Genomic DNA, 26,512 nt, shown 5'->3' with positions numbered 1-26,512 from the left:
TTTGTTTGGCCTAGGAAGGTCAAGCAGCCCTTGAATAGCTATTTGGTGTGGCTTGATATAAGCATGTTTGTGAGGGGGTAGGCATTTTGGCTAATGCTGGCTATTGTTGGCGGGCTTGAAGCAATCTCAAGGGGTTATCGTGCTTGTTTTTTGTCTGTGTGAAGACAATTGGTTCATGTTAAATTGCTTGACTCTTGTTTCAACTTAATTGAAAGCTGTGTTTTCACTGTAATTGTGCTTTGACCAGGGGATCAATGTATTCCTGAGGTAAACTAGTCATATTCTCATTTGGCTGTATTGTGTTTGGGTGCAGCCAGCACATGGAAGTTCAGACAGTTGCATATCTAATTTACGGCATTCAAATTGTGATGGACATTACTCTTGATGTTTGAGGATTTTCCCTGCAACACTTAATTGACACATGAACTGATGGCTTGGGCACCACTTAATGACTTTCTGATTAAATAATTTGTTAAATACAATAATAATTGAATTATAAAATCTAAGCTGGTGTTGTAATGTATGGTTATTTTCTCATGTAATTCCATGCAACATTTTTGTTCTGTGGAATTATTGTTTTGTGATTGGACAAGAATATAATAATGGAAGATAATAGGATAATCTGGTGTTTTAAGGTTTATTAGTCGGCGGTCATGTATCAAGACGTGAAATAAATGTATCAAAGCAACACAGCACTTGTGATCGTGGGTTTGCTAACTGTGCCACTCGACCTCAGAACCTCAAGGTTGCAGCCTCAACAAAACACCCGTGATTATATCATTGCCCAACCCCACTCCCACAAGTTCAAATTGCTTGACCTTATTTCAGCCTTGGTTACCGAATATTAAGATTAACTCAGGTTGATTGTCAGTTATCAGTCTTATCCTGTGGGTCATGTGCACTGCTGTTATTTTCTTGTAACTTAAAATTGCACTAGACAGCATTAATATTAGTTTGGATTGGATTCTGATTAGCAGTCACTGTTTTAGCTATACTCTCCACCTCAGCTTCTCCAAGGCCTTTATGCTCTCTCCTGGTTGACCAATGTATACCTTCAATGTGGTTTGTTCACTTGAATCCGTGAAAGGCATGAATTTTACTTCAAATTGTCCCTGTATATGCATCTAAAATCAATGATTCATCAATTCAGTATCTGAATATATTTCATTGCTATTTTTCAACTGTGTCAGAGTTTATGGAAATGACTCACCACTACTTTGCAGCAACGTATTTATTTCACTTGATGGCAACTTCCTAAAGGCTAGGTTGTGGCAACGCCACTCACTCTCCCAAGTGGCAATGTTAGCAAAATTACCAAGCCACTGCGTCGCGGCAATGTTGCCAGAAGGTAATTTTGCCATGTCCAAATGGCGACTTATAGGCAACGTTGCCGTCTGGTCGTGTGTGAGGCATAACGAGTTCCATTTACACTCCTCATTCTCCAGGCTAAGTACCAAGAACCGACAAAATATAAATAGGTCAATCGTTTTTTTTTTATCAATTTATTATTTTTCATAGGAAAGTTGTTCTTTAGCATGCATCCAAAATTCAGCAACATAATTGGCACATAATGTATACAAATATGAAAACACTAAACGTAAGCTATTTTTGCAACATTTCAGCGGTATTCTCAGAACCGAAATTAATCTTAAATAGTAAAAAATAATGTCATATAAAAACACCTAAGCACGTATTATACAGTTTATTGATTTTTTACATCGCTGATAAATGACATCTGGAAAGTTGAGAGCATAGGCCTACACCAGAACGAGTATCTCTCCTTTTGAATAATATTTACATTGACACTGACAACACATGCTGGTTATGGGTAAAGTCTAATCCCTGATATTCAAAATCAGATAGATCTTGCCTCTAGATCCGTACTGGTGAAAGACATGCATTTTATTTCAGGATAAACTTTCCCACTATTCCACTTACCCCTAATTGGGTGTGTGCATAGTCAATAGTTGACTTGCTCTTCAGTTTTAGCACTGTCACTCAGGGGGGAGAAAAATAGGAGAATTACACAACAACTTCACACAACAGAAAAACAAGGCTGACTCGGTTAAACTGACCTACCATCCCCCACCATCCATCCAGCCACCCAAACTTCACAACCTATAATGGTGTTGGCTATAATGCGGTCCATATAGACCACACTGTTTTGTACCCATAAGAGGTGGAGAGCAGATTGGACTTTGAGTTATCCTCCTCAATTGGCCCTTCACCTAAGTATGCATCCCTGGTATCACCACAGAAACAGCTTGCCCTCCTCGTATCGCCCAGCTGTCTCTTGCCAGCCGGATGCAGAGTTTATTCCAAAGGTAGTAACACCCCCATCATATTCCAAAGGTAGTAATACCCCACAAAGTGGGGGCGGTTCTGTGTCAAGAAATCTCTTGGATTGAGTTTAAAGTACAGTGAGTCAATGTCATCAATGACTGCTTTGAGCAAGAGTAGATTGCAGAATTGGCAGCCCTTAGCTGAAGACGTTTTTAACTCTTCAATGTGAAATGGTAAATACCTTCTTTCTCCTTCGATTTGACACTGTTCAGCATTCTGAAACCTCTCCCCGCATATACGTTAAAATGGGTTTAAATGGCTTTATTTTGTAATATTCCCATCATTTCTACAAACTATTTTATTATGTATTTGTCCCCACATAAAATAGTTAGAAACATTGTACAGGGTTTACAGAAGGACAGCCCCAGGCAGGTAAATACTGTTAAAACACACTGGGAGGAAAGTTCAGCAAGTAACGTGGATATCATTAATTTCATGTAGACTACTGATTAGAAAAATATAATATGTCATATTTTATACAATCAAAAGGCAATTGAAAACACAATACTCAATACCCAAATTACCTTTTAAAGAAATGCTTTCAATAATTATTTTTTTTGTTTACTTGGAGGTGCGGTGTGTAGAATGTAGTGGCATCTAGTGGAACGGACTCGGAGAGAAATTAAATATAATATTCATAAGTAGGTTTTAAGTTAGCGTATAATCCCATGAAATTAATAATCGTTGCGTTTACATGACCTCTGAATGAGCCCTTTATAGCTACCTAGGAAGCGGCCCCCCACAGAGCCAGCCATGTTGCACCGCATTGTTTCTACAGTAGCCAAGAACAGAGAAACCCATACACAGGAGTCGGTTTTTAGTCTTCTCGTTTTCAAAATCGATATATGACCTATAGTTTTACTTAATAACTAAATACAAATAATGAATCGATCAAGGAACCTCATCGCTTGACACTATGCTACTCGATATTGTTGTAGACGATCATTATTTAATACCTACCGGCTCCTTAGAAACTAGTACAGTACAGGCTTCCCCAAACGCCTAAATTCAGCAGAAAAAACTTTAGCTTCAGAAAGTTATGACTGCATTTATGCGACTTTGGGTGTGTAGTCTTTCTAATGACGTCAAAAAATATAACGCAATAGTGTTATGACGAAGTGCGACTTTCTTGAACGGCAATATCATTTTTTAAGTCAATAACCTAGGTTATAGTTCGCGGCACAATTCAAACAATCAAAATACGATTTTTCCCTTGCCATTGACTACCGTACACTGCACATTCTTTCCGAAATAATTGGTGCTCTAGTCTTTAGACCTCTGAAGAATAAGTCCTGCCTCCGAGGCTGCGGTTCCCTCTGTCAAATGTCTATGGGAAATAACATGGGTTTTTCGAATGATCGTACATCAACAACAAACTCTGTACGTGGCGAAGAAGTATAAGCTGCGTCACGTTTTGAACTACACACTTTTTCCATCTAGTTTCGACTGCGTTTTTAGATTGTTGGTGCAATTAAAGTAGCATTAATAATCGTTTACTACTTTAATGGCACGGACAAACCAAAAACCCTGGTGGAAAACGAGATGGTAAAAGTATGAAGTTCAAAACGTGATGCAGCTTTTTCTTCTTTGCTACCTACAGAGTTTGTTATGTACGATCATTCAAAAACCCTGTGTTATTTCCCATAGACATTTGACCGAGGGAACTGGGTGCCTCAGAGGCGGCACTTAGGCCTATTCTTCAGAGGTCTTTTGGAAAAGTGAGTGGGGGGTATTCAGCTGGTGGCAATCTGCATATCCCCACTAGATGCCAGTCGAACACAAACCTGTAAAGAAATTCGGGAAGGAAATTTGAATCCCAAATATTTTTTTCTTACAAAATTCCAATACAAATGACAACACATTGCACGAAAACCATTCGGTTGCTTTAAAATTAAAGGTCTTTCATATAGGCATTACTTTTCACAAGTGGATACGTATGGCCACAATATTCCAAAGCTACACCCAACCAGGCTACAGAGTAACCCAGAGCAATATCTTGGCACTGACTGTTTCGTCTCACTGATATTGTTGCCATGGCTTTAAGAACAAAATACAAATGTTTTACTTTTGCTGTCATGTACAATGAGCACTAACGTCACTTTGGAGACCTTGAAAGACATAAGGCTCGTCAATTCAAAGTAATGCTCAAACTGCGAATATGTAGTTGGATTCAGGTAGTCTAAATATTTGCAACTGGCTTCTCTTGGAGTGGATACTCTATAAAATGCGCCAGCAGGGGACAGTGAAGTACAAGGCAGATGAAACACTGGTCGAGCATGAGAAACCTTGCATAATTCAGCATAGAGCCAAAAAAAATAAAATAAAAAAAATATATATATATATATATATATATATATATATATATATATTGAGGGAAGTTCAACTTCACTCTATTTGTAAAACACATTTACAAATACAGTGAAGTTGAACTTCTGATTTAAAGAAGTTCAACTTCACTGTATTTGGATTTGTATTTTTATATAAATCCAGAAACACAATTACAAATACAGTGAAGTTGAACTTCTTTAAATCATTTAACAGGGATTGCACCATGTTCTCTGAAAAGAAAACAGAAGCTAGTATTTCTGTCTCGCTCCACCAACTCAACTGATCCTGAGTGGCAGGCTGGTATAGCAAAGTTTTGTGTAAATATGCACTTAACATTCACAAAAACACAATCAAAATCAAAGTGACCACATAATAATATCATTGCAGACTGGACATTGGAGCAAGAGAGTGACAGAAGAAGGACGGAAGAGCCTTCAGGGGGCGTGACAACCCTTCTATCATGAGGTCTTCGCTTTGGGCCTTCTCATTGCATTGTGTTCACACTGCCCTTTATTGCCTTTGCACTGTAATAAGGTTCCAATTTCAAGTCGATGCACTATCACCGGCAATTCATCAAACCAGGGCATTGCAATGATATAGCATTTCAATGTATTTGGATGATTATGATGATATACCCAAGTTATAATGCGGTGAGATTCTAAATGTGTCATTTAGGCCCAAGACGAGCCAGCCAGGAATTGGGCTGAGCCAAAGCCTTTATCCAAATTGCACATATAAGGGTAAGTTCCCAAGAACACAGGGACAACAACTGAACAGATGCCCAGAATCTGTACTAACACCAGAAGAACAAGAGACATGTAAACAACAGATAGTTTGTGTTTGGTGCAATGTTTCAAGTTAGTAAGTGGCAGGACAAAGATTCTCCAGCTGGCAGGATTCTCTAAGGCACTACAGCATTTTACTATCCAAAGAAGTCTTAAACTCATTCGGCATCCCATCCAGTACAGACATTGCTAGTTCTAGTTCTGTTAATGTGTATCGAGTATTCTAGCCTTAAATCCACACAGAGGGCTTCCCCTCTGCTGACTTACTGCTGCTACTGTTGCTGCTGCTACATCCGCCGGTGCTGCCTCCCTTGCCGTGTTTGGACCGTTGTTTCCGCTCCTTCTGGGGCTGCATCGGGGGCGGGGGCTGGGTCTGAATAATGTTACTGCGAGGCTTATCGTCCCTGTGTTCTCCAGGCAGATCCTCCACACAGTGCTGCTGACTGTAGGCCTGGATGGCGGCCTCCAGCTGATCGTGAGCCTGCTGGATCATGTCCTTGTTCAGCGCCACGCGAGCCTCCCCTCCGGTGGGGAAGTTGTCCTCGTTGCTGCCGAACTGCTGCTGCTCCTCCTGGGCGATGTTCTCCCGGTTCTGCTTGCACGCCATCTTAGCGTTGCTGAGATCCGTGTACGGGATCTGCTCCGGCTTCACTACGATGTTATATCCCGGGGGTGCCGACGGGGTGTTCCAGGAGAATGGGTATCCGATGTAGTCCGCACCGCCCTCCCCAACCGGTCCTTCGCCCTCGCCGGCCTCGGGACCCGAGACGCCCACAGACCCCTCGCTGGCTCCAATGGTGCCGAGCAGACCCAGCTGGTACTCGTCCTCCGGGGGCGGGCAGCGCCGGCGTCGCAGGATGTCGCAGATGGATCCGACGCCGAGGTGCAGCATTTCCCAGATGTTGAGCGTGAGGCAGAGCACGGTGACGCCGTACATGATGCGCAGGAAGATGGTTTTCTCGGTCGGACGCGACACAAAGCAGTCCACGCTATGGGGGCAGGGCTCGCCCGAGCACACAAACACGGGCGCCACGCGAAACCCGTACAGCAGGTACTGCCCCGCCAGGAAGCCTGCCTCCAGGACGGTACGGGTCACCAGCTGCAACACATAGATGCGCATCAGCCCCTCGTCCCGGATGCGTGTGCGGCCGTCGTGGCGGATCTTGGGCCTGGGAGTGGGCTGCAAAGGGTCCCGCGGCCGATGTGGCGGCTCAATTTCGGGAACCTCGTAGATCATGGGGTCGTCCTCGTGGTCCTCCTCTGCCTCTTCAATGCCCCGGTGCTGCCGTGCCCCGAAACAGATCTTGCGGGGCTTCCGGTGGGTGTAGCCCCCGGACGCCCCGACGGCGGTCCTGACAGCCGCGGCGCCGGTGCCTCCCTTGGCCTCGTCCGCGCGGGCGATCTTGTTGACGGCGTAGCCCATGTACATGAGGGAGGGCATGGCCACCAGGATGATCTGGAAGACCCAGAAGCGCACATGAGAGAGCGGGGCAAAGGCGTCGTAGCAGACGTTCTCGCAGCCCGGCTGGCCCGAGTTGCAGATGAACTTGCTCTGCTCGTCGTAGTAGATGGACTCGCCTCCGACGGCCGTGAGCACAATGCGGAAGACGATGAGCACGGTGAGCCACAGCTTCCCCACGAAGGTGGAGTGGTTGTGGATCTCCTCCAGCAGCCGCGTGAGGAAGCTCCAGCTCATGGTGTCGCTGGACAGTGGGGCAGACAGGGTCCCTCTCTGGCCTGCTCACAGACTCTGCCCACAGGGAGAAGGGAGATGGAGGGAGAGAGGGAGATGGAGAGAGAGAGAGAGAGAGAGAGAGAGAGAGAGAGAGAGAGAGAGAGAGAGGGGGGGGGGGGGAGAGGAGAGAGAGAGAGAGAGAGGGGGGGGGGGGGGGAGAGAGAGAGAGAGGGGGGGGGAGGAGAGAGAGAGAGAGAGAGAGAGAGAGAGAGAGAGAGAGAGGGGGGGGGAGGAGAGAGAGAGAGAGAGAGAGAGAGAGAGGGGGGGGGGGGGAGGAGAGAGAGAGAGAGAGAGGGGGGGGGGGAGGAGAGAGAGAGAGAGAGAGAGAGGGGGGGGGGGGGGAGGAGAGAGAGAGAGAGAGAGAGAGAGAGAGAGAGGGGGGGGGGGGGGGAGAGAGAGAGAGAGAGAGAGAGAGGGGGGGGGGGGGGGAGAGAGAGAGAGAGGGGGGGGGAGGAGAGAGAGAGAGAAAGAAAGAAAAGGTTAATGAGAACTCCAGAATATCTTACATACATAAAGGCAAAAATAGCTTTTCCTTGGTTTTCAACCTGAGATGGAATAAATCGCAGTTTGGTCATGAACATGGGTAAAGTCAGCAATGGGGATATAAAACAAGCAAGTAGATTCATCGGTATTTGGGCTCTCCAATAGCATACATTTTTCATTTATCCTGAACATTTGTGCCTTCATTCCCCCATGACTCCATAAAAGTGTAACTTTGTCTAAACCCATCCAACAGCTTTAAGGTTTAGGCATTAGGGCATGAAGGGATGAGGATCAGTGTAAAAATGCCATCACACGGCACAGAAGAGCGACATAATCCCGCAAGGAAGTGAGCTATCATCAAACACGCACCCAGTTTTATTTCACACCCTCTTTCTTTTTCTTGGGAAGAAATAAATCCTCTTACTGAGCCTTCTTCTGGATGCGATGCCTTTTTCAGGATTGTATTAAGTAAAGTTTTGTGGATGTTCTATGGGTGGAAGGTGACTGTATAGCACACTATACTGTATGCCTTTTGTGTGTGCTTACATATCTGTGCACATGTATGTGAATAAACACGTGTGTGTGTTTGTGTTTGTGTATGTATGTGGGCGGCTGTGTGTCGGTGTGTGTCCATGCTTGTGTGACTCGCATACATGGAAATGTGTGTGTGTCTGCGTGTGCTCTTGCCTGTCGGTGTCAATGCATGTATGCTCACAAGTGTATCTGAGGATGGAACATGACTATGTGGGCCAGCGCTGGGCGGTCCAGTTCCACCAGAAGGAACAACAGGTGGCTGTGCACGGACCGCTGGAGCCAGAAGTCACAGCAGAGCCGAACCAGGAGATAGTCATTGGAGATACTAAGATGACTCCAAACTTTCCTTCCTCACCCAGCCAAAATGTTGGATACATGGATGGAAGGGGCCTTCATTGTGGACCTTATCATAGGATATGTGTGTTGGTGTGATTATATGTGCACGTGGGTATGTTATGTTTGCTTGTACTTGTGCTAGTATGTGTGCGCAAATGTGCGTGTGTATGCATGTGTGTAGATTTAAAATATATGTACATGCATAGTGTAATTTGTTCTCAAATGCATTTGATAGTTTGTGTGTATGTATGCGTGTGTGTGTGTGTGTGTGTGTGTGTGTGTGTGTTGCCTTCCTCCTCCCCTAGCTGCAGTGGTTAAAGGCTTATTTCAGACGGAGAGGGGGGGCTCGTAGAAGTAGAAGCAAGGGGCCTTCGCCCCTCCTGCTCTTTGTCCCAGACAGAAGGAGGACAAGGAGGAAGGACAAGGAATGCTACGCTGCTTGCCATAAAACATGTCTAGTAAGGAAGTTTCTGACCGTATTAGGACATGACATCCCTCGGCTCGGAGGATGAAGAGATCTCAAGTCTTCTTTGTTTAATCTGTGCAGGTTTGTGGGTGTCTCTGTGTAAGCATGTGTTTGTGTGTGTGTGTGCTTTTGTGAATGAGTGAGTGTGCAAGTGCATGTGCGAGTGAGCGTGTGTGCACCATTGTGTGTAATACAGTGTGCTTAGGAACATGCCGTGTACGTTCACATCACAGAAAACAGTGGAGGACAGTGTTTTGTTGCCCTCTCTGGCCAGTCCAGCGTCATCTCATGAACAAAGGTTTTTAATTTTTAATGTAGAGTAAGACAGGGAGGTATGGGAGTTGATTGTTGATAACAACAAGGCCGGTTTGATAACAATAGCTGCACTTAAACACAATCCTACATGTTTGGCATGAGCATTTAAAAAACATTCAACAAGAAGTATGTTTTTGATAGTACTGAATGTTCGTATTGTTTTAATAATTATACTTATATATTGAAAATAGTTTGAAAGGCTAGCGTACATAGTGTTTGTTTTACTAATGAGGGGAAATAACAACAATGAGTATTTGAAACGTGCATTATGTTTTAAATAACAGGTTCACAAAACAAAGATCATGTATAAGGTGATGCGGAAATGGCAGTAAAAATGGTCAGCAATGTTAAATTATGCACAAATTCGTTCTTCTCACGAGTTATTGATAAGGCCTATTATGAATTGGGTCGCGATGGTTTGTCATTCAAAAAAAATGGTGCCCCAGATAGAAAGTTTGGGAAACACTGCAGTTATCTTGTTTCGGTACAGTTACTTCACTTTGTGTAACCGTTTTCTATTATTTCTGTTTTCTTTTCCATTTATTAATACTTTCCCATAAGACTCACTGATAATAACTTATAATAATAATAGTAATAATAATATAAATATATTAATCAATAATAACCAATATATTTGCGTGCAAACAATTACTTGTACAATTCCTTAAATAATTACAAAAAAACTGTTCTGGGTATATTCAAAGGGTCATGCAATGCTCTCTGCTACATCCATTCATCCATCCTGATCGAGACTTGAAGGCAGCATTAGCCATGTCTTTGGCTCCTCCAATCAGAGGGCTCCTAGAGGCCTGGCTTCCTGCGCTGCAGCGGGAGCCACTACCTGTGGTCACTCACTCTAACCTGAAATCTAGCTTTCTGGTCCGAGCGATGTCAGTGGGACCCGGTGGGGAGGTTAGAGGTAAGGAGCTGACTCAGTGAATTAAAGTTAACTGGCTGAGTCACCCTGCCTCAACACACACACACACACACACACACACACACACACACACACACACACACACACACACACACACACACACACACACACACACACACACACACACACACACACACACACACACACACACACACACACACAAACACACAGATTTAAACACAAATACATACACATGCATGTGTAAATACACATTTACACATGCACACACATACACAAAATTAAACACACACCTTCAAACACACACATTGAAACACACACACACACCAACATATAATCCAAATATTAAGCAAGAACGTAAGATTAGCAGAATATTTTTCACCATCACTAAGACAGACAGTGTTGTGGCTGGTATTACACAAAATCAATAAGACAGTGTGGTGGTCAGTGTTACACAACATCAATAAGACAGACAGTGTTGTGGCTGGTATTACACAACATCAATACGACAGTGTGGTGGTCAGTGTTACACAACATCAATAAGACAGACAGTGTTGTGGCTGGTATTACACAACATCAATACGACAGTGTGGTGGTCAGTGTTACACAACATCAATAAGACAGACAGTGTTGTGGCTGGTATTACACAACATCAATACGACAGTGTGGTGGTCAGTGTTACACAACATCAATAAGACAGACAGTGTTGTGGCTGGTATTACACAACATCAATAAGACAGACAGTGTTGTGGCTGGTATTACACAACATCAATACGACAGTGTGGTGGTCAGTGTTACACAACATCAATAAGACAGTGTGGTGGTCAGTGTTACACAACATCAGTTAGACAGAGACAGTGTGATTGTCTGTGTTACACAACAGGAGACAGGCTACAGAACGTGGCTCAGGAAGCATTTTGGAGATTAGCGATTGGTTTAGCATGAGCTAACGGTGGCCACTGTCGCTGTTTGATTGTTATCGTCACATATGATGGGTCTGGCTGGCAAGCTTAACTCACGGGCCAAACCAGACCCCAGGAGAACCAAGAGACAAGGACACAGAGTCACCCGGGCTGGATCCAAGGGGCGAAAGCTAACGCTAACACTAACAGACAGTAATCACAACTCTATGCTGCATCACTGGAGGGATCCCCTTCTCCCATCAACAGCTAGCATCCCTCCTCAACCACACACACACACACACAGACACACACACACACACACACACACACACACACACACACACACACACACACACACACACACACACACACACACACACACACACACACACACACACACACACACAAACACACACACACACACACACACACACACACACACACACACACACACACACACACACACACACACACACACACACACACACAAACAAACCTAACCCTATGAATGACGAATAGTTGAATATATTTATAATGTAATAAATAGTTAATTCAGATAGGTTTGAATCCATCAATACCAAAGGATGGGAAAAAATCATATTAATTCGATTTTCTTTTTTATTCTATTTGAATTTATACAATAGAACCAATGCACCAAGCACCTTCAGCTCAATTCCAAATGGAGTTCAATGGTCAGTTTACCCTCGATACATCACAATACATTAATCAATTTTTACAATCCCCCTAACACTAACCATAAACCCCAGCCATAAACCCCAGAAAGAATGTGTTAGCTACTAATGTCAAAATTATGCTGACCATGGAAAACCAAGAACTCCTTATAAAGCACACTTTTGAAATCCGTTCATGACCTGTTCGTATTAATCATCCAAAATCATCTTTGTCCGGTTGAAAAAAATAATAAAAAAAGGGATTTTTGAAAAAGAAGATTGAAAAACAACTACATTCAAAACATTACATAACCCTGCAATTAATTCAGACTATAAGATAATGAGATGAATAAAAAAATAAAAGCTGCCTCCCGGTCTCCCTCCACATCCCCAGCTGGCTCCCTGCTTGTGTTCGGTTTGGATTTTTACCACTTTATGAGTTCAAAGCGAACAAAAGACAAGTTGTATCTACAAATTTATTCTGGAGTGTCTTTGTGTAGGTAAACACACACTTGCACAAACAAAAAAGCACACACACACACACACGCACGCACGCACGCACGCACGCACGCACGCACGCGCGCGCGCGCACACACACACACACACACACACACACACACACACACACACACACACACACACACACACACACACACACACACAAACACACACATAATAATATATAATATAATAGATAATGAGCATACAAATGGATACAAACCGGGCTGTATAAGTGATAATTAGCCTAATTTGCTTGCAGGGGATGTCTCCTCAAGTAAAAAGCTTTTTTTTAAAAAACATTTTTAAATAAAAATGATATAACTAGTATCCACAGATGACTGCTCAGTAGAAGGCTTGGTGAGCAACACAAATCCAGCCACACCTATGACATATAAAGTATACCACGTTGCCCGATAGAACTGTGAATAGGGGAATCGTCAAGCTTGGTTCTTTATTTCTAATATTAGAGTAACGCTTCTTACTGGTGCTATGAAATCTCAGTCTAAAACAAAAAAGTTCAACCATTGATCTCCTCGGTCAGGGATATTGCTTTCGGACCAATTATGTCAATGGTTAAACTTTTCAGAGAGTTTTCCTACTTTCCCTGCCTTTTATGTACCACGATCCACAAATATTTGCAAGTTGTGCCTCGTAAAATCATATCCACACGGATATAGCGATCCACAAGTGCATTTTTTGCTTGTGAGTCGTAAAATGTTATTCACACGGATATTACATGATCCACAAATGCATAATGCCCACCTGTGTCTTGTAAATTTAAATCCACACTAAATCTGACTCATTTGTGGATGCATTGGCTCTTGTCATTTTCTTTGTGGCTATTTGTCCAATATGTTCCACTGTAGAGCTGTAAAATGTGAATGCGCAAGACTTTAATATGCATAACCTACAGAAGACGATGCACCTTGCGTGTACCGCAATCCACAAAAAATATTCACTCTTGCTTTGTAATCAGGATCCACATTTTTTACTTGTGGCTTCAAAGTATTATTTTTTGGGCCAGATTTTGCAGCTCGGCTATGGTACACATTGGACAAAGACTCAATGATCCACAAATGCGTACAGAAAATTTCACATCTCGTAAGCTGTTCTGAAAGTGAGTGTGGATAGCATTTTACAAAACACAAGTAAACTATAGATATTTATGCATCGTGACATATTCAAGTGGAAATCTACACGAATATGTCACGATGCATAAATATATATATACCCCCTGGGTGCGTGTTGCCACGACATCTAAACCAGGGGTGCCCACACTTTTTCGGCTTGCGAGCCACTTTCAAAATGATCATGTCAATTCACGTAATATGAATTGTCTTCTGCGAGTTACACCTCACTTCCTTTAACATGCATGTCACCATCAACAGGTTTATGCTATGTATGCGTCCAGATTTTGCAGACCTTTTTATTGAACGGATCTGCTGCAGTACACATTGGACAAAACTCAAAGAGATCCACAGATGCGTGTAGACGAGTTCACATGTCGTGTGAACTGTTCTGTTCTTCAACTGTAAGTAAGTGCTGTGGATGTATTTTAGTTGAAAGTAAAAAAGGTGTATTTGTGGATCTTGATTGCATACGCAATACTCACTATGAACAAACTTTTTCTTTCTTTTTTTCGAAGGAGAATGCGTTCGAAAAAGAATATCCGAAGCTTGAAACTAAGTAATGGGGCCAGCCCTACTAAATAATGACACTTTGGACTTGGCCAGCTATTGTTCTCAAGTAAAACTATAACAGATATTCCAATGGTATACTCCATCAGTCCCCCAGTTCAGACTAAAGAAATATGCACAAGTACACACACACACACACACACACACACACACACACACACACACACACACACACACACACACACACACACACACACACACACACACACACACACACACACACACACACACACACACACACACACACACACACACACACACACACACAGTACCTGAAGAGCTCCACAAAGCTTATTGGCCTTTGCCTTGGCTGGGGGGACCTAAGTTCTAGGGTCACTGATGCTAACTTGAACTTGACTTCAACTGTACGGCAGTGGTTAGAGAGCAGGCAGTTGAAACTCCCAGTAATCAGACAGGGAAAGTCACCCTTCCCCCCTTCCCTGAAGCTTGGTTATATATTTAAAGTATTTTTTACCTTCTGCGAATATGGCAAAAACAAGCATGGCACTGAGCATGGAGGGGCTTCTGAAGCTGTCAGCTCATACCTTGACGATGACGATTGGGATTTGGGTGCTAGTGCAGTGCCAGCATCTCCCACTAGACAGAAAGGGAACTCGTTGAGCGAAGACAAACCAGAGTGAAACGGTTTTCAAAGTGCATTTCCCAATCTCTGCTTTGCCTTGGGGCTGTGTAAGCCTCTTGGTTTAGAACTTAGCAGATATATTTGAGATGCGCAAAAATCTGAATGAGGGACGTCTCTTCTTGTCTTGTTCTGACTCTGATACTACAGCTTTGTCAAAAAGGATTTCATGGAGCAGTTAAGTTTTGACAAAACACTATCCGTCACAAAACTGAATTTAGTTGGATTTTAGAAGACTGAACGGAACTTGGTGACCTCATACATCACTATGAAAAGAAAGACCCAAAACGACCCTAACCCTAACACACGGCCCTAACCCTAACCATAACACACGGCCCTAACCCTAACACACGACCCTAACCCTAACACACGACCCTAACCCTAACACACGGCCCTAACCCTAACACACGACCCTAACCCTAACACACGACCCTAACCCTAACACACGACCCTAACCCTAACACACGGCCCTAACCCTAACACACGGCCCTAACCCTAACCATAACACACGGCCCTAACCCTAACACACAACCCTAACCCTAACACACGGCCCTAACCCTAACCCTAACCCTAACCACCCTAGCCACCCCACGTTGATTCTAATGATGTCTGAGCGACACCGATGTCCGCATATCGGGCATGAAGTGTGAATAAGTGTGAATGACCCTCACGGTCGAACCTCCTGATGTACAAATGCGGAGAAAAGACAGAGGACGTGTGAAAACGGCTATAGTTTCAAATTCCAGCTGAAATTGTGGGGTCACTTTCTCTATAAGTATTACAACAGTTGCAAGGATGCATGGGGAGGATTTTATGACAAAGTTGACTCGACTGAATGTTTGGATACAGCTCGCAGGCTGGATGCGCGTAGGCTAGATGCGCGTAGGCTTGATGCGCGTAGGCTTGATGCGCTCCACTTTTTTTTGTGGAGAACCAGCGCCTTGAATATGTACTACAGCGTTTCTACAGCTCGATGCGTTTTCGCAATGAGTCTGTCTTTACCGAGATATTCCTGAAACGCCTCAAAGGAAAGCCGAGGGGAAAGGACAGTTTTCGCCCGTGTGGACGGGGCCTTAACCTCCTATAACTTTAAAGAGCCTTGACCTAAAACTACCCGCAGCATTTAAACAAGAAAACACTCGACCACACACACACACTCATGTGCAGTATGTGTGGGTTTGTTTATTCAAGCGTGAGGATCTCTCTCTCTCTCTCTCTCTCTCTCTCTCTCTCTCTCTCTCTCTCACCCCTCATCCCCTGACAAACTGGGTCATGATGGTTGGGGGTGGGGATGAGTGTTTGCATGAGAGTATGAGTTGGGGGTAATACACCTGCTGAGGTGTATCAAGGAAGCGGGGGGGGGGGGGGGGGGCAGCCAGTGATAGGGTAGGACGAAGAGGAGGAGTGGTTGTGTTTTTGGGGTCAAATAAGCTTCACTTCTTAGGAGCGAGGGCAAACACGTTACAATGTTAGACTTTAATGAGTCCAACTAATAATGCTCTTTTTTGTTTTAGAATATGCTAATATAGTTTGGCCACAAAACTTGCTTCTCATCTCTTTAACCCCGCATTACCCTGGTCCTGCCCCATAGCACAGTGACATGCAAAGCTGAGGAAGTGAAGGAGAAGTTCAAATGATGTAAATCCACCCGGCGTCAACGGCAGCTGAGACGAGGGCTGGGGCTGCTATCTCCGCTCTCTTCTTATCCGGCTGTTGGGCAAACGGATTGCTATCGCTCTGCCAAGGAGTCAAGGGATGTAAATCCTATTTATATTCAAATCATTTCAAGCACACCAACTGCTGGTTGGGATATGGATTTTATTTGACCGTCATTTGAATTGCTGTCATGTTAATTTAAACTTCTTTATGAAGTGTGATGATGATAAAATGACTACTACCTTTTATTTTGGCAAAATGAAAGAATTCTGTAAAATGAAGCATCGACACACCGAAATCCTGCAATTTACATTGAAAATGTATCTCATTCCGTAACTATGCTATATAAATCACACATGGACACAGACTTCCTTAAATACATGTTGTACGTAGGTCACGAGGAGGGCCTTCACCTGCAGATCCAAATCTCGATGGTTTGATTCTGGGTGCCACGCCCCCTGTACTACTCTGATTGACTTCGGCTTGGCTCTGGCCAAACTGCTGTTCTTCACCAGCATGACGCATCATGGAATGTAGGTGGTGTCTGGTCACATAGGTGTCTGGTCACATCGACTTCCATTATATTTGCCTAAACCTTCACTACTAAAGTGCATTTGGAGATTCTTGTCTGTAATTACCGTGGAAGCAATGAGTTCAGCTTGGGTAATAATCACCCATTTTCCTCCACCTTCCGTCCAGATGTTCAGACAGTACACACAGAAAATATGCAGAAGTGTGCGTGACGTACAGAGTTGTTAAGTCTAACATTCATACTTACACACAGTGTGTGCGTGTGTGTGTATGTGTGTACATGACCTTCATATCGACAAAGTAGGGAGAAGAATATGCTCACACAAGGTTCACTTATTGCTCTCTCACACACACACACACACACACACACACACACACACACACACACACACACACACACACACACACACTACTTCTGCAGCCCCTCTGATTACCTTGGAGCTCATTAGTAGGTGTGAGGAGGAGACAGATGGAGTAAAATAAGGATGGGGTGGGGGGGGGTGCAGGAGGGGAAGAGACTGGGAGGGGGAGGGTTGAGGAGGGGAACGGATGGGGAGGAAGGTGGAGGATAAATGGTAACGGAGGAGGAGATAAGGGTGAAAGTCAAGTGGGTTAGAGGCTGTGACTAAAGCACTGCTTATGTTCCTGAAAATGAAGCATGAGATGGAAGCCCTCTCAGTCTAACCACACAGGACCACGGGGGAAGCCATGTGCCATCAAGGGAAAATGTGTTTGTGAGAGTCAGGCTGGAGGTGACTCAGGATTTGATGTTTCTGGTTGTGTCTTGAGGCACGCATAGAGTGTATGAGACATGTGTGCGTGCGTGTGCGCTCGTCTGCACATGGAGTGAGCGTGTGTTTTTTGTGCGTCTGCGATCGTGTTTATGCATGCGCTTTGGGGTGCATGCACACTGCAACCCTGTGCTTTTGGCGAGCAGGGGTCAATGGGGAGAGAATGCGTATCTGCTTGCGTGTCCACGAGTCCGCGTGAGCTACTGTACGTGTGTGTGCGTGTGTTTTTGTGTGTGATTCCTATCCTATTAAAACGATTCACTTTCTCCAGGGAAGCGTCTTTCCTTATGGGGTGTTTGCGTGTCAGATCCCGTCCTGAGGCGTCGGCCGCTGCCTAACAGAACACACCTGGATGTGCAGCATGTCCCACTCCTCCTAGCTCCCCCTGGGCTCCTCCAAGAGCCATGGTACAATGCTAATAATATCTTAGCACAGAACCGCCGCCGCCGTGTCGCGTCACTGTGCTAAGCGGATGCTTTGACAACATGCTGCTTTGGTTCCTGCACATTTGAGGATTAACGTTGAATTTGTTTGGTGCAAAATTCCCATAAATATCCGAGCGACGCCTCATAAAGCCGGCGAGGCAATGCAGGGAAGATAAAGAGCAGGGAGGGAGGCACAGCCAGAGAGAAGGTAAACACTGGGAAGCTAAGAAAACACACTCATGCAATTATGGCGGAGAGCAACACAGCCAGGGAGCTTAGGAATGATGAGGTGTCCTCTGCGCGTGTGTGTGTATGTGTGTGTGTGTGTGTGTGTGTGACGTGTGTGTGTGTGTGTTTGTGTGTAGTGGTTGTGAGATGTTTTTTTGTGTGTGTAATTGTGAGTGTGCATCAGTTCTGTTTGCATGTTGTGTTGCTTGTTATGAATATTATTCATTACTGTAATGCCGCCATACTTGCTTTGTACATTTGCATTTAGATTTGCACCTAATTCGGCGTGATGTTTTGTATAATATGTTATAATATTATAAATAATATAATATTATTATACTACTATTACGTGTATATTTATTTATGGGAACATTGTTTAAAACATAATAAATCCAGAGAAATCATAACAAAAGGGAGAAAACCTAAACAATGAATTTAATTCCTGACAAAAGGATCTGGAAAAAATAATAATTTACAGGGCATAATTCATGCCCTGTAAATTTCAAATTCATCACATATGAAAAAAAAGAATAAAAATAAACCAAATCCCTTTTGAAACAAAACAAACAGAATCCTTGCAATGTCCCCTCCAGGCACCCTTACTACATTGTTGTGTTGGTAAACCTGCCCTCCGGGAGGACTGTGATGGATAATGTGGGGTTGACTCTACAGTCTGACCGACTTCAATGTCTTCCTGCCATGTTTCAGTCTGAGGGCCTCGCTAACCCAGTTACCAAACAGAGTTTTCATAGGGTGAATCCAAGCGAGAGATTTAAATGGCATCAGCGGTTCTGCTAAGGCAAAGCAAACAGCAGCAGCGCATTAGTGTGTGGGTGACAGTGCGTGTCCTCCCCACTGCATATAGTGTGTGTATGGGTGTGAGTGTGTATGTGGATATGTAGTATTTGTGTGCATGTATTTGTATATGCATGTATATGCATTTGTATTGCATGTGTGTGTGTGCGCATGGGTGTGTGCATACGGGTGTTTATACATGCCTGCGTGTATGTGTAGCATGTGACTGTTTGTGTGTGTGTGTGTGTGTGTGTGTGTGTGTGTGTGTGTGTGTGTGTGTGTGTGTGTGTGTGTGTGTGTGTGTGTGTGTGTGTGTGTGTGTGTGTGTGTGTGTGTGTGTGTGAGTGTGTGTGTGTCCCTTGACTCTTCACAGCATGAGCAGCAGCTGCAGCCTCCCAACCACAGCTTATCTTATACCGCTCTGTCGTCTGGAGGACACATCGACTTTGATATTATTTGTGTATATAATAAATGGTTCAATAGGGCCATCCTGACAACCATTTTCCATTGATTTTTTATTTATATTAAACAATAAAATAGGCTTCTTTGCTTGTCAAAACCCACCTGGGTTCCACCCATGCCCTGATATAAATGACAATACGTTGATCCATTCATACCCCAGCCCCCCTTCTAGTCATAGACCCACGCACGGGCTGATGTTGGCCCACAATGCCGACGCCACAGATGAGCGATGCACATTCGAACAAAGGCTGACCCTGCAAGACACGCAATCAGTTCCCTGTAGAAAGGCAGATCCGCCCCAATGGATCCATAAATGCATGGCCACACGCACACACACACACACACACACACACACACACACACACACACACACACACACACACACACACACACACACACACACACACACACACACACACACACACACACACACACACACAAATACTTACACAGTGCACATATAAACACACACATTATACATATATATATATATATATATATATATCCAGTATCTGCAGTAACACATACAACATGTAAAATATATACACAGAGATGGTCCCACACACACAGTGTCTAGTGTAATATCGGGAGGCAGGGTATGAATGGAGTCCCCTGTCCCAACCCATGGCACCCAGCGTTAAGCCAATACAATGCTGCTATGTGGTCATCTGTACACACTGAGGCAGGGAGCACCCAGACCTACTGGGGGGCGCCTCAGAGGACACTGGGTTTATATAGATAGAGAAGGACACAGACACAGAGACAGAGGCAGAGACAGATTGAGAGAGAGACAGAGACAGAGATAGAGACATAGACAGAGACAGAGAGAGAGAGAGAGAGAGAGAGAGAGAGAGAGAGAGAGAGAGAGAGAGAGAGAGAGAGAGAGGGAGCTAGAGAGAGAGAGAGAGAGAGAGAGAGAGAGGGAGCGAGAGAGAGAGAGAGAGAGAGAGAGAGAGAGAGAGAGAGAGAGAGAGAGAGAGAGAGAGCGAGAGAGAGAGGGAGGTTAACCCACTCGTTCCTCTCCCATCCCCTCCCCCATCTCCACCTCTGGGCCTTGTATTTATTTCTCCAGCTCCCCACCCCCACATAGCAGAGCACCACTCACCCTCCCTGGAACCTCTCGGCTCCCTTCGCCCGCGTTGCTACCCCCCAGCATCACGACCAGCATCCTCATCATCATCACCCTTCAAGAACCCCAAGACATTGACCTTCCTCCTCCCCCTTCCCAAGTCACACACACACGGGTACACTTGCGCACTCTGGCACACACACAGACACACCCCAACACCCACCCCCACACCCCCACATCCACCCAGCGTCCAGCTGCTTATGAATGTTCTCTTTCTATGTACAGCTGTGGTTCAACGTGTGCAGTATCCATGGAGAAGGTTTAATAGAGTATGAACAATGTACACCAACCTCCTATTTGGACCAACATACATCCATTATTTTTTTGGGGCATTTGTCCCAGATCACAACATGTTTGTGTAAGAGATGCATTGCTGTATCGCTGTTTAAATTGCCTGACATGTTCATCTGTTTTAGAGGTCCATTTAAAGTGCCAGTGAACCCAACATTGCATTTTTGGAAAATACGACTCATGCACGCGAACATGCACACACCGTCTTGATACCCCCTCCCCCTTCCTCGCGGGTGAACAATATTAAACCTATGAAAGGGACAGAGACTGAGGGGGGTAGGGCAGAATATGTTCTCCAAGCCAAAAGTTTCTTGGTTCAAAACCGACGGCTCCCTGTCTAGTGAGGGGCAAGATGCCTCAGCTCTACCTGCTCCTGAATGACATGTATCTAGACAACTATATAACATGCCGTGGCTTGGGATATGAGCGTGCGATGAATGAATAAATAGCCAACTGATGCTCTGCTACCTTTGGCAAGCAATTGTTCTCTGGGAGGACATACAACAGATAGAGCCGTCGCAGTTCAGACTAAACAACGGTAACTTTATTTATTCATACACGACAAACACTCGTAACAATGGGCACTTCCTCTGTTTACGTTGATGACAAGGAATGGTGTACCTCACCAGAATGTTAAGACTGCTGATATTTAAAGTTTGTCTTTTCATGTTTATACTCTTATTCTTATGAATACAAACAAACATGCCTGTTTCATAAATTAAAAACAGGAACGACTATAAATCAAGTTTTCCCAGAGCTGAGATTTGGTTTGCATTTGTGGAGGTTCACAATAGACAGATGCAGTTGATAAATGCCCCCCCCCACACACACACACACACACACACACACACACACACACACACACACACACACACACACACACACACACACACACACACACACACACACACACACACACACACACACACACACACACACACACAAACACACACACACACACACACAGGCAAACAGGCAAACAGGATAAGATTTACACTCCATGATTCATTCACACCCTATGGATCGAAAAATAAATGAAAGCACCCACCCACACACACACACCCACAATGGCACACACACACTTACACAGCCACACAGAATATATCGGCTTTTATTGATTAAATTGACTTACAAGCCCTCTGGATTAATTTGGTAGGAGCTATGGGGAAGTAGAGGAGCTGAAGAGAACAGTGATCTATGACTAGCTTGGAGCAACGACCACCGCGTGACAATATGTTGTCCCCCCCCCCCCCCCCCCTCGCCGAGGGAGGAAGAGGAAGATGTGGCTGGGGGGACCACAACAACGATAGGTTGACATGGCAACATAGAAGATCGAGACAAACCGAAGGACAGAGATTAAATATAAGCAGATAAATAAGAGAGTGCGAGAAGAGAAACGACAGACAAAGATGAGCGAGGATAAGAGGATTAGAAGGCGTCTTGGGCCGAGGACCGTTCCTATTGTCAAGGTTATCTTCTGGGCCGGGGCAGACCGGCTGCACGCCACATCGGTTCAACTCTTTTGGTTTTGCTCAGCTTTCAACGTTTTCGCTTTATCCTCATTATATAAAATAGTAACAGCTCACCAAATCTCCAACTTCTTCATCTCTCGGGCATTTCAAATAGTCCCCCAAAAAAAAAGACGATCTAATTAAAACCACAAGGCTATGGATCAGGAATCATGTTCAACTCTGCAGGGTAAAATACGGTTCGGCTACACTAATGCGGCAGAGATTAACAGAGAGTCTCTCACAGATCCTCGTTTTTAGCACCTGCCACTTTGCACAGAACCAGTCAACAAGGCTGAAACCTCTTCAGCCAGTGCAAAACAAATTGGATACATCAGGAAGGAAACATAGTCAATTCAGCTAGCTACACGCATGACTTCCGACAGGAATTAATTAGCCTAATTTAATGAGTCCAGTCACTCCCTCTGGCCGCAGGCCGTCAGACCTGACATCTTTTGACTGCAAACAGTTGGCGTGGAGCTTGCAGAGGTCCATGCAGCCAGTCTTCCCGTGGCGGGCGCCGTGGTCGTGCAGATGGGAGTTGGCAGGGGGATGGAGCACACGCTCCACTGCCGTCCAGAGATAGGAGGCTGATGTTTAGCCTTGGTGGCACACACACATACAAACACACACACACACACACACACACACACACACACACACACACACACACACACACACACACACACACACACACACACACACACACACACACACACACACAAACACACACACACACACACACACACACACACACACACACACACACACACACACACACACACACACACACACACACACACGGAAGTCCCCAACATCCCAGTGGATGATCAGGAGGGGGCTTTGTGTGTGGGAGGCAGGCGCAAACGGTAGCTTCGCCCTGGTGCTTCATGGTCACACGCTCCTAAATCGTGCACACGTATGTTCACACGCACACACGCAAACCATGTGTATACAGTGTGTGTGTATACGTTGTAGTACACAATATAAGTGTGTATACACACAAATATCATCCCTCCAGCTAGAATGGTCAGAATGAGTAACAATCCCAATCCAACAAGGTGTATGACGAAGGACCCGCTATGTTCAGTCTTTCTCGCTCAAAATGTCCCATTTGTTTTAGCATCTTCTGACCCTGACCCTGTTTATTTTAAATAAATAAAAGTACCCCAATGGGGGAATAAGTCATATTAATATCTTGACCATGACTAATCAATAGGTGTCAAGGGGGAACAAAGATCTGTGGACACCATAATGCCCTAAAGAGCTGCTTGGAATTTATGACCACCACCTCGTGGTCTGACATCCACCCAACCTTCCATCCATCCATCCATCCACCCATCCATCCATCCATCCATCCATCCACCCATCCAGCCATCCACCCATCAACCCATCCACCCATCCACCCATCCACCCATCCACCCATCCACCCATCCACCCATCCATCACACCAAGAAGGCCCTCACTCTCATTTCCATGTCAATCACCAGTGCTAAGATGACGGTGAGGCCGACCAAGGCCTCTCACAAAGGGTCTTCTGAAGGGGCCAAGGTTGATAAAACCATAAACACCAGGAGAGAGAGAGATGAGGCACACGCACACGGCGGACTGAATCTATTAGAGCACCACGCACAAGAAACTGCCTGGAAATGACGTATCAAGTCATAGCCAGCAAAGAATAAATTGTTCAGAGGGAAAAGGGGGTGGAGGCGGGGGGGGAGGCGGGGGGGGGTTGTTGATGGTGCCAGTCTTCATCCCTTAAGGCAGTGCTTAATCTATGCATGGGTTTACTGTTCATGTTTCCCTTGCACTGCGATAAAAGCGATATGTTTTTGGGTCTATGATTTTAAATGCTGTCGATGGGACTTTTACAAAGCACTTGCTGTCAGAAGGCGGTCCCTAAAGAACATAACCCAGAGGAACCAGTGACCGGTCTGGTTTTCTTACTCCTTTGAACATTCTGCTTCCAGTAATACTCACACAAGCTAAATTAATGACACAAATATCGCACAGCTTCTTGCTAGCTTGCTGTAACAAAGGCGCCAAGTTCAAACTGATTTGGAGGCAGTTAATGGATAGCCGTAATTACAAAAAATGTGTTGTTATGAATCCTTTACATTTTTGCTTTAAATTACATATATAACTTTTTGGGGCCATGGTTTTTTATAACAATTAGTGCTTACCAGAATTTAATTTCACATTTCAATGTTAAATTGAGGTTGCATGTATTTTAAAATATTAATTTGTAATAAGGGTCAGTTCTTAACCGGCAATTCATTATTGGTGCTGTAAATCTTTTCTAGTTAATTGTGTTAATGTGTAACTATAAGCTAGATGGAGTATTGAAATCAAATGGCAACACAGAACAACGTGGAGAGAAGGTCAATGATCACTGATCACTATTGAGATCTGATTAAGAACAGTTCAGCCAAATACAGCAGACAGCAAGTGTTGCAGTTAATCCAATTACCGTACTCCCGAAATAAATGGAAGGCAGAAAATGGGATAAGAAAAAAGGGGACTTTTCTAATGCATTACTTTTAGGGTTACTTTGGTGCTTCTCACTTCATTCTCCTTTGCGTTACCAACTGAAATACATGAATACATACCGTCATAAACACGTGTGAATTAAACACCGTACTTGTGAGTTTACCCCTACATAACATCCCAGGTCTGCACACACTGCTACATGGACTCCAAGAGACAAAAGAAAAAAAGGGCAGCTTCTCCTCCAAGGCTGCATGAGGCGACTTGTTGTTTCAAATTAGTTTTTTGACACACTGCGGACCAAAATAGCCGTGGAGTCACAGGAGTGTGTAATGATGGCTCAGTCAATTCAATTCTATTTCTTTATTTCATTGGGGTTGTCCATTGGGCTGTTCGTTTCTCTCACACACACACACACACACACACACACACACACACACACACACACACACACACACACACACACACACACACACACACACACACACACACACACACACACACACACACACACCCCCACCCACCCACCCACACACACACACACACACACACACACACACACACACACACACACACACACACACACACACACACACGAACAAACACACACACACACACACACACACACACACACACACACACACACACACACACACACACACACACACACACACACACACACACACACACACACACACACACACACACAAACACACACACCTTTGGCTTTGTGCGACAGCTTTGCTGACAGTGTGCTCATGGCAGGACAGACCCAGAGACACCACTGGACACACACAGGTAGACCAGCTGACATTCAGACAGCCTGGCAGGGTGAGGGTTAGCAGTCCCAACAGAGGCGGAGGAGTGAGGCTGTGGGGGTCGGACTGCTCCTGTACCGTCATGCCAACTCTGGGACAGGAGCGCTGAGGAGAGCCAGACTCCAACACACACACAACCACATACACGCACACGCACAGGCACACACACACACACACACACACACACACACACACACACACACACACACACACACACACACACACACACACACACACACACACACACACTGCTGTAGCCTAGCCTACGGGGGCCCGCACATTCCGGCACTAGCCATTATCACGGCCCCTACAAACACACTCCTCATCTCTGCTCCATGAAGACCATCAGCTCAGATATCACTGGCTTACCCCAGCTCCTAATGACATTATTCAGCATAATGCCAGGTAGCAAGTCCACAAGAGTTCCCAAAACCATTGATACACATGGCAGTAGTACAACGACATAACCAGAGATATTCTGAGTATGGGGCCCAAAGCATTTCTGTCAAATAAATCTAATTTTTAGCCTTGGTTCTGTTGTTGTTGTTGTGGAAGTCTTGGGAGTCTCGGTGCACTTTACACAAGAAGGCTATCGGGCGGGCTTCACTCGTAGCACGAGAGCATCTGTGCTCGCCCACCCCCCGGCTCTCTCTCTCTCTCTCTCTTGTCCAATCGCATGGAAGGCCTCGTGGCAATGGGGGCCACTCATGTATGAACGTCACTCGGTTTAAAGATGGAGGACGGGGAGTCAGAGAAAGTA

The 26,512-nt window shown here is 44.8% G+C and overlaps 1 protein-coding gene across 1 annotated transcript in view; it reads right to left on the bottom strand.

The window, feature by feature from the left end:
• Positions 1-4,836: 4,836 nt before the first annotated feature.
• The window catches only part of gjc1 (gap junction protein gamma 1), a 29,747-nt gene continuing 8,071 nt past the window's right edge, over positions 4,837-26,512 (bottom strand). Inside the window, exon 2 of the mRNA XM_056580519.1 lies at positions 4,837-7,206. Within this exon, the coding sequence (XP_056436494.1) occupies positions 5,686-7,152 (1,467 nt within the window). The 5' untranslated portion in view covers positions 7,153-7,206 and the 3' untranslated portion in view covers positions 4,837-5,685. The remainder of the gene's footprint in view (positions 7,207-26,512) is intronic.

This window comes from Gadus chalcogrammus, chromosome 2, assembly GCF_026213295.1.
Source record: "Gadus chalcogrammus isolate NIFS_2021 chromosome 2, NIFS_Gcha_1.0, whole genome shotgun sequence".
Taxonomy (NCBI): domain Eukaryota; kingdom Metazoa; phylum Chordata; class Actinopteri; order Gadiformes; family Gadidae; genus Gadus; species Gadus chalcogrammus.
The sequence above is the reverse complement of the archived record's forward strand: the minus strand, read 5'-3'. Positions and strand labels throughout refer to the sequence as shown.